General features: G+C 46.9%; 1 protein-coding gene across 1 annotated transcript in view; it reads right to left on the bottom strand.

Moving 5' to 3' along the window:
• Positions 1–2027: 2027 nt before the first annotated feature.
• Positions 2028–14077, bottom strand: part of LOC130606857 (uncharacterized) — a 79744-nt gene continuing 67694 nt past the window's right edge. Inside the window, exon 8 of the mRNA XM_057423440.1 lies at positions 2028–2293. Coding sequence (XP_057279423.1) covers positions 2274–2293 — 20 coding nt within the window. The 3' untranslated portion in view covers positions 2028–2273. The remainder of the gene's footprint in view (positions 2294–14077) is intronic.

The following is a 14077-nucleotide window of genomic DNA, read 5'->3' as shown; positions in this document are numbered from 1 at the left end:
TGTTCCAGAGAGCTGAAGCTGCTTGATGCTTACCCTGAGATACCAAAAAGGGACCTTTATTTTGTGGAACAGAATTCACCCTTTGACAAAGGAGGCCACTTTAGGTATTGAGAAAAGGCACATTAAAATGATATCGACAAAATCCCTATTTAGAAATACAGTCAATAATTACTATTTTTTAATCCATCATTCAACAGATTCAGCATCTATCCCAGTTTTCAGTTCCCCACAGTAGCTTTCATTGGGTTTACCACAACGCTCACATTATTAACCTACACTCACTCTTCATCAGCATATCTACTGGGAGGCAGCTAAGAAATAAGAGGTTAGTTCACTGTTGAATCACTTGGTATAATAGATTAGGTGTGTTAATCCTGATGTATGTGGTCTCGGGAGGGGTTAGAGAGGGCTGTTTTGTTGGTTTTGGTATTTTTTTTCTCCTCTGTGCCTAGCATATGTGGTAAGGCAATAGCAATAAATCAGAACAAAGGAAATAAAGTACTAAGGCTTTAGGGAACATGGGCTTTAGAAGAAAAACTTGGCTCACACTAAAAGCAGTATTGCCTTCTAACGGATGTTTAAAATTCAGATGTAGAAAGAGACAGAGAAATTATATAAATATAAGTGACTTACAGGTCTGTGCAGCTTTCAAAGGGTACTGCAAGCCAGTCCATCTAAGCCAGCCCATCTCCCCACGTCCTTCTGGACCTGGCCAGACAGACCCCACTTTCCACAACAGCAACAGTAAAGCAGCAGCAGTGGCACATTTCACCTCCAAGCAATGCTGCACCCCATTAGGTTGCAGACAAACAATTAAAGAACTAAAACCAACCCAGGCAACTGACATACTGTTTTCCAGGATCAGGGCTCTCCAGCTGCTGTTGACAGTCCTATTGCAAATCAGCATCAGCTAGAAACATGCTGCTGCAAGAGGAATTGTCTTCCCTTGGTTCCATGAGTCCCTCACACTGTAGTGCATATGGCAGCAGTATCACACAGTAAGAAGGGACACTGCTGAGACTCTGTTCCCAGACTTGGGTGGGCAGAAACTGCTTAAGAGAAGTAATAACTACTCTGGAGCAGGTTTTCCAAGATGCTTGGGGTGTTTAGACATGAAGTGAGGTGCCTGGTGAGGTTTTCCGAGGCTTCGAAGTGGGTAAGGCTCTTCAGACTCAATCCCTGAGACGGCAGTTTTCCTCCTCTCTGCCTCTAATCTCTGAAGGAACTTTTAAAAGGCCACTAAGTGCCTCTCTGCACTTTTGGCCACCTAAATACCTCTGCAGAGATGTTTAGATTTCATGTCACTTCCCCTCCTCTTGTGAGCTCTCCATGGGACTCCCAGCCAGGCTGGTGGCCAAGGGTCAGCTCTGGACTGACCAGTGCGAAGGGCAAGAAAGCAATCTCAGCTGCTGGCAGGACACAAGGAATCCCAGGAGGTCTAAAGGGCTCCTGTTTGTCTGTCCTGTGCCTTTTAACTTTATAGGGTAAATAGTCTCTTATTTCTTTTAATGCAATAGCTTTGCTGCCAGTCTGCTGCCCATACACTTAAGGCCAATTAGTCTAACACTAAACATACCCTACATACACTTTGCTTGTGATGTTGTTCTGCCTCTCCAAATCTTCCCCTTTCCTCATGCTTTATCAGTTCCAAGCTTAAATAAAAACAAAACCCAGATGCCAAGAACTGAGTAGTGACTAAGGTGGGGGCTGTGAAAAGGAATAGAGAGGGAAGACACCATAAATAGAATCAGGGAAGTGTGGCTTGGGGTGTTTAATGAGCTCACATCTGTAATGAGTCCTTACTATAAACAGCAGGTAGAGAAGCAGAGCCAGCAGCAGAAAGTGCTCAGGAGTAAAGAAGGCAGGGCTGTGCCTCACCGCAACAGCAGCCCTGCTGATGGGAACAAGAGATCCTGGGTTAGCATTATTTCACCTAAGTGAGACTTTGATTGGTGTGCACAGCGGGATACATGAAATGGGTAGGGAGCAGAACACATCCTTGTGGAAATCTGGGAGAAGAGAGGGCGAAAAAAATGGAATTCCTTCTACTAGCAGCAAAACAGCAAAGTGCTGGCAAAAGGATATTGAGGTGCAGCAAGAAAGTAGCTGTGCTTTTACCCTTCCTCCCTGGGACTTTTCTCTCTCAGTAGAGATACTTACAGTGCCTACAGTATTGTTTGCAGCCTCCTGGCAGGCAGGGTAGCACCAGTAGAAGAGGAATCAGTGCACGTGCAGGCAGGTCACAGGCTCAGCCCATGGTGAGAGGGTGGTCCTTAGGGTAGGATGCCCCTTTCTGCAGGTTCACAAGAGAGGAAAGTCATTTCAGTCACAGCACTTCTCCCCATTTGCCACCTTGGAAAGCCAAACAGGAACCAACAGGAGCCATAGGAATCACAGCAGCAGGGCTGGCTGCTCAAAAAGCTGAGGACCACCAGGTCATAAAGCTGAATTAGGACACATACCAAAAAGGAGCCTGAAGACACCAGCACTCTGCAATGATCATCTCCCATGGCCGTCACTGCCTCCAGCCATGGGGTCAGGTCCTGGGGATCTCTGGTGCCAAAGGAGAGCCTGAGGCTTGCTCTCTTTGAGTGAGTCAGGAGGGCACCCACACAATTGAGCTCTCCAGGCTTCAGCAAAGGAAAGCAAAGAGAAATTGTGCTGGGGTAGAAAGAGAAGGACCTTGGGCAGGTTGAGGGACTAATGATCAGGGGAAACAAGAACAATTTGGAGCACCTGTCCTGCAGTATTCAACAGGATCCCAGCATTGCCCATTGCTGAGTGGGCAAACATGGCCTCTGAAATCCTGTTGCTTGTTTGAAATCAGAAAGTCACAAGCAAACAAAAGATCTCAATGAATTTTGGGGGTTTTAATCATTGCGTTCTGGTTCCTGAGTGTGTAGAGTGTATTCAGCTCTCATTTTCAATCTTTTCTCCATCATTACAAAAGAAAACACTATGCTTTTTAATATTACATTGTAATGAAAACTGAAATTTCCTCCTTGTTCTCTGTTTCAGGATCTGTGTCTCTGAGGAAAACATGAAGTATTGTAGGTTTGTGAGAAAATGGAGAATAAGCAAGATTGAAATTCCAGAGGTGGATAATCATGGCTAAATTCAATGCAGACTTTTTTTTATTTAATGAACTAGCCAAGACTGAATTATTGTTAAAACAAGATATGAATTTTAAACAGTGGGGAAATAAAAACCTGTATAAACCAGCCTAGTCAGAGTTTTTAAAGAGAAAGGCCGGGTTACTCAAACACAGTATGCTCTGCGAATAGCTTCAGGCCACTCCAGTTTGATTTTCTCCATTTAAACACAGAAAAGGTTTGCAGTGCTTGTAGCAACCAGCGCCAAGTTAGACAGGAGGGTGTCCCTCCAATACAGCAAATGCCCAGGCTTGCTGCTAAAAGGAAAACACACTCTAGGAAACACTTACAGGAGGTTGCTTCACAACAGGAATGTGTGTGGTTGTACCCGGGCTCGGTCACTGGAAAGACTGGAGTTGGAACACCCCAGCTGCTGTAATTGCTCTACATCACTATCTAGTAATGAAGCCCTCTCTGAAGTTTGCATCAGGAAACACAGACCCATAGAACAGTTAGGACTGGAAAGGACTTTAGGATCGTGTAGACATACACATGAGAAAGCTGTGAAAGTTGTGCTTTGTGTAACACATGTGTTTCTCATATGACAACAACATGTACATCCAGAGAACAGTCAAAGCCATGGCTTTGGCTGCTGCCAAGCACCAGAGCCCTGTTGCAAGAGTACCTCACCCTTGAGATGCTAACGGGGGGATATCCACAATCCTGCCCAACACATACCCAAATACACGAGTATCACACCAAATCCTCTTCCTTCTGCCATTCTGTTACCACAGTACCCAGTCTCCTGCACCACAGCCAACAGGTTGGGTCAGGGTAATCTCCCGCAATCCAGCTAAGCTAACTTTCTGCCTCCTCAGCACATTTTGCAGCAATGCAGAGCAGATGTGATGGGGGTCAGGATCTGGCTCCCCACATGCATAGTTTTAAAGTTTACCATTCAGCAGAAGCTATTGTGAGGAAGAAAAAATGCTAAGCACAGGGCCTGAGTGATTTCTCTGACCCCGAATGCTTTAAGACACAATATTTTATTTGGCTGGTTATAGAGAACATGTGGCAAAGCCTTCATTTTTTGGGTGAAGTTTTGGCCTGCAACTCAAGGAGAAAAATAAGTGAACTTCTCCTCTGCCTCCCTTTGCTATACACATCCCTGCATCCACATGAGCTGCTCTCACCTGAATTTTAAGATGTGAATATATTCGATAACTCTATTTACTCTGCAGAAATACCAGCAGGGTCCCAATCAAAGATTAACACAATGATCTAAAGGGTAGGGGGCAAACAGGAAAGCACCCCCATGAGAAGTTTGTGCTCCCAGCAGAAAGGGAAGGTTCAAGATGATCAGTTACTGGAAAGGAAACGAAAAGTGGCAAGTTCAGGACAGACTTGAACAGCAAAACCACATTCCCCTGAGTCCTGCTGTATTTAGCAGCATCAAGAAAAATTGCTCAGTGCTCAGCAGTCTCAGAGTTCTTACCTGAGTACAAGGACTACTTTACAGCAGTATTCTGGGGGGGAGAAAAGCTTTTCTTTCAAGTCCCAGTTTTGACCTAACATCAGGTCCCAGATATGGCCTTATGCTTGTTAAAAAAGGACACAATTACTCATTTACCTCCTCAAACGCTGCCCATGCCAACAAGCTCAAAGCGGCATTTGCAGGGGAGTTGAAGGGTGAGAGGCACTAAATCACACAGGAGGAGCACAGCAAGAGAGCTGCTTGCAAACCTGTTTGCTGTTTTCTCCTTCCTGGATACAGCTGTTACTGCTGTATCATACCCTCTCCTAAACCTTCCTAAAGGACATAGTACAAAATGAAGGGGTCTCTTCCAAGCTTAGCTATAGAGCTTTAAGCCCCCAGCCAGCAGAGTGGTGTGAGCCTGCTGCAGCAAGACAAAGGGAGGCTCAGGCTCCAACCCTTCCCCAGAGGAAGGCTGATGCTGTGTCAATGCACACACATTTTCACCCTACTTGCTCTGCTTCAGAGATGGTTATTTCCAGCTGGACAACAGCATCGAACAGCAGTAGCAGGTAACCTTTCCACCCTTTCCATCTGTTCCTGTAGACAAAATGACATAACATTCTAAACATGCCAAAGCAAGCAGAGGATTATGATAGTTGGGACAGTGTTGCCCTAGTTCCTTCATTAGGAGTAAATCCCTCAGCTATTCCTGAAAGCCCCCTCCTCAACTGAGCCACTACAGGACCCATGGCTCCTTCATAGCAGCATCTCTCCTGTGAAGACAGGCTGAGAGAGTTGGGGTTGTTCAGCCCTGAAGACTTTGCCAGGCTGAATAACCAAGGCTTATAGCAGCCTTCCAGTACCTAAATGGGCCAACAGGAAAGCTGGAGAGGGGCTTTTTATAAGGGCATGTAGGGATAGGGCAAGTGGGAATGGTGTTAAACTGACAGAGGGGAGATTGAGATTAGACATTAGGCAGCTCTTCCCTGTGAGGGTGCTGAGGCGCTGGCACAGGGTGCCCAGAGAAGCTGTGGCTGCCCCATCCCTGGCAGTGTTCAAGGCCAGGTTGGACAGGGCTTGGAGCAACCTGCTCTAGTGGAAGGTGTCCCTGCCTGTGGCAGGGGGTTGGAACTGGGTGAGCTTTAAGGTCCCTTCCAACCCAAACCAGTCTGGGATTCTATGATTAAAACTCACCTCCCCCTTTTCCCCTATTGACTGACCAGCAGCCCAAGCTCCCTTTGTGTATAAGCAAGTGTCCAGCCCAGTGTTTATGAGAGCTGTGCTCTTTGGCCAGCAAAACAGTTTCCATTCCTGGCTGTTTCGTTCCTCGGGCAGCCAGTAATGCCCCTAGCTCAGTGACCCAGCTGTGGACACGCTGCCCTTCAGCAGCTGGCACTTGGCACAGCGGCTGTTCATGACTCAGGCTCGCAGGAGCCTTTGGAGATGCCTTCCCCTGATTTATAGCTGCAAGTGATTCTTTGTGCTCGGGCCGTATTGTTGGCGTGCCAGCTACACTGTGAAAATCTGGAGTTAATAAACTCCGCTTTCAGATCGTGGCAGCTCTTTCCAGGGCACAGCTTTGTAGGGCTGGCAACGCTCGCTCCTGCCCCATCAGCCAGCGTGGCTGCTGATGGATTTCACATCGGAAAAGTCCTGTGACTGTGTACATGAACAGTCCTCTAGTAGCCTCCCTTTCTTTCTCTTGCTCCACCTCCTTCTCCCTTTTGGTGTGAGTTGGGAGTCCGTGGTCCTGCAGCCCTGCCCTGAACTGTGAGAAAAGCCTCCTGGCACCTGTGGGTTGGGCTCCCCCTGAGAAAAGAGGGAATTTCAGAAAAGGGAAAATAAGGAAAGAAAAGAGGTGGATGTGACCAGATGACCCTAGAATCCAATGGAATCGGGAAAGTGATACCTTACCTCTAGCAACAGAAATGTTACTGTCCTGAGCAGCATTTTCCTGCATCAAAGCAGGTCCCTCTGGGAGAACTGTTCAGCCACACCAGCTCTGGCCCCCATGAGACCTGTCTTGGGGCATCTTGTTTTGCAAAGGCCTACATCTGTTTCAGATCTGACCTTTAACTTCTGTGCCTTGCATCTGCAACTGCAAGATGGAGCAATTTTTCTTTTCCTTGCATTTCCTGCAAGAAAGCAAAAGGAAAGGTGAGCTTTGCCCTCCAGACACATTTTGCAAAGCTACAGAGGACAGAAAGGAGAGGCTATAAGGGGATGGAGCTATACTGAGGGTAACTTCTGCCACTTACCTGTCTTCTTCCTGATGCACTGCCATGCATTTGTGGCCCCGCTGGTGACACCACACTGCCTTTCTTGCGGCGCTTACTCCTAGGGCTCTAAGTGCAGTTGGGACTTTCATGGAATCATGTAATGTTTTGGGCTGGAAGGGCCTTAAAGCTCCACCAGTTCCAACCCCTGCCACAGGCAGGGACACCTTCCACTAGAGAGGTTGCTACAAGCCCGTCCAACCTGCCCTTGAACACTGCCAGGATGGGGCAGCCACAGCTTCTCTGGGCACCTTGTGCTAGTGTCTCACCACCCTCACAGGGAAGTATTTCTTCCTAATATCTAATCCAAATCCCCCTCATCGGGCTCGCAGCAGCCCTGTCCTGCTTTGCTCCAGAGTGAGCAGCACTGGAAACTGCTCAAGGAAGAGCTATTATTTTGCAATACAGTGAGTTTGTTACAGGACCATTTCTGCCACCTGGGCTACACTCTGTTAAACAGCAGCTGCATCTGTCTCCAGAACCAGTGACATTTTATAGTGGGTAAAGTGACTCATGCATTTCACTGCTGCCTCTCCTCCATGCCAGATCTGTGGCTCGTTCGTGGATTATCAGCCAAAAAGGGTGGAAACAACTTTCACTTCTCAGCATCCCCATGGGACAGGTATGCTTCAGACCTGGCTACATTTCAGCAGAATGATTCATTTACTCTAGGCCATATTTTCAGCTTTTGTAAGCTGGATCCACATCAATGGAGCTACACCAGTTTACATCAGCCCAAGAACATGACTCTGTATTTTCATGGCGTGGATCTCAGTCCTGGAAGGTTTTGAGCAGCCTCTTGATGGTGAAGGCTGGATCTTCGTGTGGGCGATGAGCCCTGCCTGGGAGGAGGGGGATTTGGGGAGGCTGGTTTGCTTTGTGTTACTCTGCAGAAGAATAGGGCCGTACTGGTCACGGTGAATGACAACATGAGTACCAGAGGCAATGTCCGGCAAACAGAACACAGCACTTTGGGACTGGGGCTGGAGGAGAGCTGCAACAGGCCCAAGAGAGCTCCTGATGCAGGCAGCCAGGAAAGCAGGATCATTGATCACCTCCATAGGACAGACACAGTTTACCAAGAGCTTTCCATACCAAGAACTGAAAGGATTAAAGAACTTCCACTCAGACATCCAGAAGAAAACCAGCAAACACAGGATGGCTGTGTGTGACTATAACTCATACTTCAACGCTGCTTCTGTGCACAGTGCTGAGCAGTGGATCCTGTGCAGTGCTGGATGCCCAAGGTGAAGGGATGTGTGCAGTCCTTACCCTGTTCATGCCATACTAAGGTTAATGAGGGCTTACAGCCATCCTCTTTCCCCAGTCCTTTGTGGAGATTTATTCCTGGGCAAATCCCTCTTACAAAAACAAACATCTCAGACCCAAGGCACAAGATGGACATGGAACTGCTCAAGTGACTCCAGAGGAGGCTGCAAAGATGCTCCGAGAATTAGAGCACCTCTGCTGGGTTGTTCAGCCTGGAGAAGAGCAGGCTATGGGGAGACCTTATTGCAGCCTGCCAATACCTAAAAGGGGACTAAAAAAAATCTGGAGAGGGACTTTTTACAAGGGCATGTAGTGACACAACAAGGGGGAACAGCTTTAAGATGAAAGAGGGGAAGGTGTCCCTGCCTGTAGCAGGGGGGTAGAACTGGATGAGCTTTAAGGTCCCTTCCAACCCAAACCATTCTGTGATTCTATGATTCTGTGATTCTAAGATATATACCCATTAAGAAGCTTGGAAACTGATTAGGCAGAGAATTAAGTGAGAATTAGGCAGAACCACAGAGCAATGGAATATGCTAAATATTGTGGTTGTCTACAGGAACATCCACCCAGAGACAGCTGCTCTTGCAAAACAGAGTTGAGCATAAGTAACCTCATCTTACACAAAGAGAATGTGAGCCACAGAGATTAAAGGCTGCACCATTAAAATGAAAACAAAGCCTGAAAATACCATTGGCATCTTAAGCAAGATTTTGGCAGAATTTGGGCACCTTGGTTGAAAACTGCAATCTGGGAGCTCCATACGCCCGTTCAGCTACTGCCTAGCCCTGGAGGTGCCTGAACTTGCCTGCTGCCTCCTTGCTAGGCTCTCAGCCTCTGTAGGCGGCTGTTAACCCACTCCCAAGCGTGTCCAGAGCTGCTCCACTCCAAACATCTCCGCTCCAGCTCTCACCTGAGTGCTGCCAGTGTTTGGTATCGCTGCCTGGGGCTGGTGATGCTGTCACCATCCGCAGCAGAGACCAGCCTGGGAGCTGCAATGAGAACACACTGTGACACAGCTTGCAAGGTGAAACATGGTGATAAGCACTACCACCCCTAAAGAAATGCCTTTTGCTGCAGCATCCACTCCACGTGCTGCCCTGCGCAGCGCCATCCCATGTGCTAGCCACCCTGTGGGGCACAAAGAGCTCTCTAAGAGCCACCTCTCAAGGAGCAAGACATGGTGAGCCCCAGGGCAGGGCGAGAGGAGAGGGAGCAGGAGCCTGCACCGCAGTGGGGATCCCACGCAGCAAGCCAGGCCTTGCCCTTCGCCCCAAGCATGTGGCTGTGAAATTCTTCCCTATGAGGATGCTGAGGCCCTGGCACAGGGTGCCCAGAGAAGCTGTGGCTGCCCCATCCCTGACAGTGTTCAAGGCCAGGTTGGACAGGGCTTGGAGCAACCTGCTCTAGGGGAAGGTGTCCCTGCCTGTGGCAGGGGGTTGGAACTGGGTGAGCTTTAAGGTCCATTCTGACCCAAACCATTCTGTGATTCTGTGAGTATACTTACAGCAAGAGCTGTTTCCCTCCTTTGCAGATGCTCTCTGCAGTGTCACAGGGTCCTGGATGATGGTAACAAACTGCAGCCATTGCCCAGCCTCCTCTGTGCCCTGTAAAGCTCCCAAGGTAACTACATGCTGGGGTTGGTTGCCATTTTTTTAAGTGTAACTGAGGCTTGAAGCAGAGCTTTGTTTCAGAAATCATATGCCTGTTTCTCTCCCTGTTGTGGGACCAGAGTGGTTTTGGACAAGTAACAGACATATTAAGTGCCTGTAGTAAGTGCTGAAACCCAGCTTTCCCCATGCTGCAATGCTCTACAGTTTTCTCAAACACAACCAAGTTTTCCTCTGCAGTTTTCTCAAACATAACCAAGCCTATGGCTTCTTTACCCACTTGCAGAACTCTTAGTCTGACAAGTACCGATGCATAAATCACTGTCAGACCACGATCTTTTGTTTCTGCTCCTCTGCAGGCATCTGTCAGAATCATGAAGGATAAATTATCGCACCAGCCTGGATACAGAAATTCAGACCCTCTGCATCCGCACTCCTTGTCAGATGCTCTGTGGTCCCTTCAGAAACCACTTCACCTGTTCTTCCACTCTTACATTCACCCCTCTTACCTGCTCCCTCTTGCCCACATATCAGTCCTTTTTTAGACTCACAAGGAAGACTAAAAGAGAAACCCACCAAAATCCTTCCCCGTGGCACTGGCCCATTTCAGGTACTCTGGTTCCCATTTGGTTAACCATGTTGAGAAGGTGCCTCCTCTCTCCTTCATATACATTTTCCTACAGCTCAGTTCTAACTCCCGTTTACACAGCGCTCTAGAGCATGCAATATTTAGAAGTATGAAACATCCTGGACAAAATAAAGCTGTCCTCCATCCAAAGCCTGTGGGACAATGAACAAACCCAGGAGCAATCTCTGGGAGGCATCCAAGCTCTGCCACGGCAGATGAAGCAGCTGCATCGCTTCTTCGAAAGAGCCCTGACAGACTCAAATATGCTTTTTTTGTTTGCACCTTGGAGTCAGGACCCAGCTGCCCACAGGGAACTGACACCTCCAGAAGATGGAGGGATAGCGAGGGTTCATCTGCATGTGGTAGATGTAAATGTTCTTGCACAGTGGTGCAGCATGAGGTGCCTCTGGAGCTGATGTAGTTTGTGCCACAGTAAAGCTGTTCCCGGCACAGGCAGAGCTGTTTAATAAGGCAAAAAGAAATAAGCTGTATCTATTAAAACCTCTACAGTGAGAATAAATAAAAAATTGGTAGTTTTTACTCAGATGTAAACTACTTCATGAACAGCGGTGCTGGACTTGCATACCCAGAGCTTTCTCTGCAGCAGCAGCAAGGAAAATCAGTTCAAGCCTCCCTTACTGCTAAGCACTGCCTAAGGAAGTCTCTTTTCTCTCTCCCATGAACGTTCCTGTGTGTGATTCAGCAGCTGTCTCCAGAAAGCAATTTGGAAGATGGATGAGCTCACTAGGACTGAGGGAAGAAACAGAAGAGAGCATATCACTGGGTGCATGGGACATACTGGTATTTACTTGGATCACATAGTGCTGTGTCCACTTCTTAAACATTCCCCAGGTGCCAGAGTTGCTTCAGTTCTTGTTTCCCTCTCTATGGTAAAGGCCTGAGAAGCAGGAATAGACAAAACCAAGCAGTAAAGAGAATCACGTATTTGTACAGACACAGCAGCTTCATTGTGATAGCTCTTGAGTGTGGGCTTTACAGAAGGGGAATGCTTGGCACAGCCAATGCAATGTAATCATACTGCCACTGATATGTCAAAAGTGTAACCTGATATGAAAGTACCTCTTCCTATTTGGAGATTTAGACTGCAGCTCCTTTCCAGAGACAAATCTAAAGCAGGAAGAATTCTCGTTACCCAAACTGCAGTTCTCCAAGTATTACACTGCTGGAGATTAAAATGCTTCGTTCATACTTGGAAATTGTCTCCTGCAAAGAATCTCCAGAAGCTCCTATAATCCCAGCATTGTGTCTGCTGGCCTTCAAACGCTGCTCCAGCCAGAGCTTCCCAGCCTGCTGCGCTGCTCGTAAACTTCCAAGAAAGTGGCTGAGTCTTCTTAGAGCTTCACTTCCCATGTATTTATGAACGTTAATTGATGGGAGTGGGTCCAGCTGCTCGCTGACACTTGCAGAAAGGACAGAACTAGACTGACCCACATTTCCCCTCCCCACCGTCAAGTCTATTTGTGGCCCCGCGCAGTGCCGGAAATAAACTGCTTTTCTTGGAGAGACCCACTGACAAGCACTGAGATCCCTATGGAGGGCACAGCAGCCTCAAAGACAGTCATTTTAACTTGGATTTCAAACTCCTCACCGAGGGGGTTTAGAGGGCTGAGTCCCCTCCTCATGCTTGCAAAGCAGTCCTTCAGGGTCTGCCCGTTCCCTTCCATCACATTTCTTCTAGCTGTAAGATCCCAGCCTCACAAGTGCAGTGCTGAGCATACTTTAAATGACTCATTAATGTTTGCATACATATGCCAGATGCTTTCTTTTTAAATAAACAAACAGAAACCTCAAACACCCTCTGGGAGATGGAACATTTTTCCTACAGTGAAGACCAGAGTGGTTGCTTGTGCAGGACAGTGGAAGAAGGTTCCCCCTATTCCCCAAAATCCCACTTTATGAACATTTCTCCCTTCCTCATCCCTTCCCCTGCCACACAGGTCATCCAGACTTTGGGGAGGGGTGGGGAAATGTCACAGCTACTTATTTCCTCCTGCAGCACCTAACAGGAAGGGATTTTGCAGGATGAAAGCTGACCATAGCTGGTGGAACCCTGCAGTAATACAGAATTGATGGGTATTCATCAGAGCATCTGCCCATGCAGGAACCCCCAGCTGAAAGAGGCAGTACCTGAGGTCACCACAGAGGGGATTTTCAGTAATTCATGGCTCAGGCTTCCTAAGCTACTCAGGCACTTTTCTAAACTTTGTCCCAAATCCTTTTTCTTCCAATATTTCACCTAACTCACTGGGAAATTAAGCACTGTGATTTCCCAGTCCTGGCAGCATTCAGCTTTGCCACACAGTTCCCATATTCTTTACATCATGAAAATGGCAGTGTTACCAAAGGGACACCTCAGATAAGCACTGGGTGTATACAAATGGACCATGCCAGAGTTTGGAGTCAGAAAGCTCAGATCCAGAATTGCAAGGAAGGTGATATCACTGAGAAGTGGTCTCTCTTTGCTCCGCAAGCTTTACTCCCATGTGTCTGCTCCTACAGGCAAAGGAAACACCCGTTGCTCCATGTACATATAGCATCTTTCCTGTGGGGAACTGTTCATATATGCTAAACAGATTCCACATCAGCAAGCACCATAAAATTTTAAATAAAGAAAGTTGAGTGGATATTCCTTTTATGTCTTGCGCAAAGGCACTGGCTACTGAAAGCAAGAGGGATTCACGTGAGTGCTCCATGAGATGTGACTGGAATATGTTTCTTCTGAAGTCCTCTAATCAGAAGCAGTAATGTATTCCCTCTTTTCCCCTAAGACTTGGAAATCACATTTTAGTGCCTGCCACAGGACTGTCAGGATCAGCATTTCAAGTAGCAATTCAGCCTTTATCAACATTCAACAGCATTGTAAGTCAGGAATAATTAAAGTAATATTAACATAGAGCTATCAAGAAAGGTAAGACTGTCTGCGTTCAACATCAGATTCATTTAGTATTTACTGCAATAATGCAATCAGCAGGAAGATATTTAACATAAATGTCAGCTTCAGTGGGATGTCTCAGGGGTTCAGATCTGTTTAGAGGTGTGCCCTGTTCTGTATGTACCACCCTCAAGCTCTCCAGAGCTCTTCAAAGCACTCCTTGCAGGGTCATCTTGGAAAGTTGTTTCATGTACCTGTGTCAAAACAAAAACCAAGGTGTTTCTGTACAACCCAGAAACACTTTGCCATGATATAGATCAGATGAACACAGAGCTACATGGTACAGATAGATCATACATCCAGGATATATAGAAATGACAGATGAGAGTCCATACAAATGATAGTCTATACAGCCATATTTTTCTATTTATAGACACATACATATGTGAAAGGATCTATAAAATCAAATTCATACGTCCATTCAGTAGAACAGGGCAATACATTATGGCTTTTACAGAAAGTGTTTCTTGACCTTCAGAGTACACATCTGACAGTGTAATGTGTACTGCGTTTCTCTACAGCAATATACATAAACATGTACACAAAAATATATAAATTGATATAAATTCAGTCCAAGGTTTTGCCTCATAACGGAGGAAGACAGCTAAGCTACGTTTCTTAACATCTGGAAAGGATTTACTGTCCCTTAGGAACACTAGATATCAGTTCAGCAGTTTTCAGGCATGAATCCTGTCTTTCTGTTCCCTCTATCTCCAGGCCTACTCCAGCACAGCTGAAAGGAAAAGAAGCCTGGAAGAAGGGTTTGGCTGAG

Source organism: Pezoporus wallicus, unplaced genomic scaffold (assembly GCF_028554395.1).
Source record: "Pezoporus wallicus isolate ANWC-B61680 ecotype Strahan unplaced genomic scaffold, APGP_CSIRO_Pwel_v1 contig_4191, whole genome shotgun sequence".
NCBI classification, from domain to species: domain Eukaryota; kingdom Metazoa; phylum Chordata; class Aves; order Psittaciformes; family Psittacidae; genus Pezoporus; species Pezoporus wallicus.
Note: the sequence above shows the minus strand (reverse complement) of the source record. Positions and strands in the feature narration are given on the sequence as shown.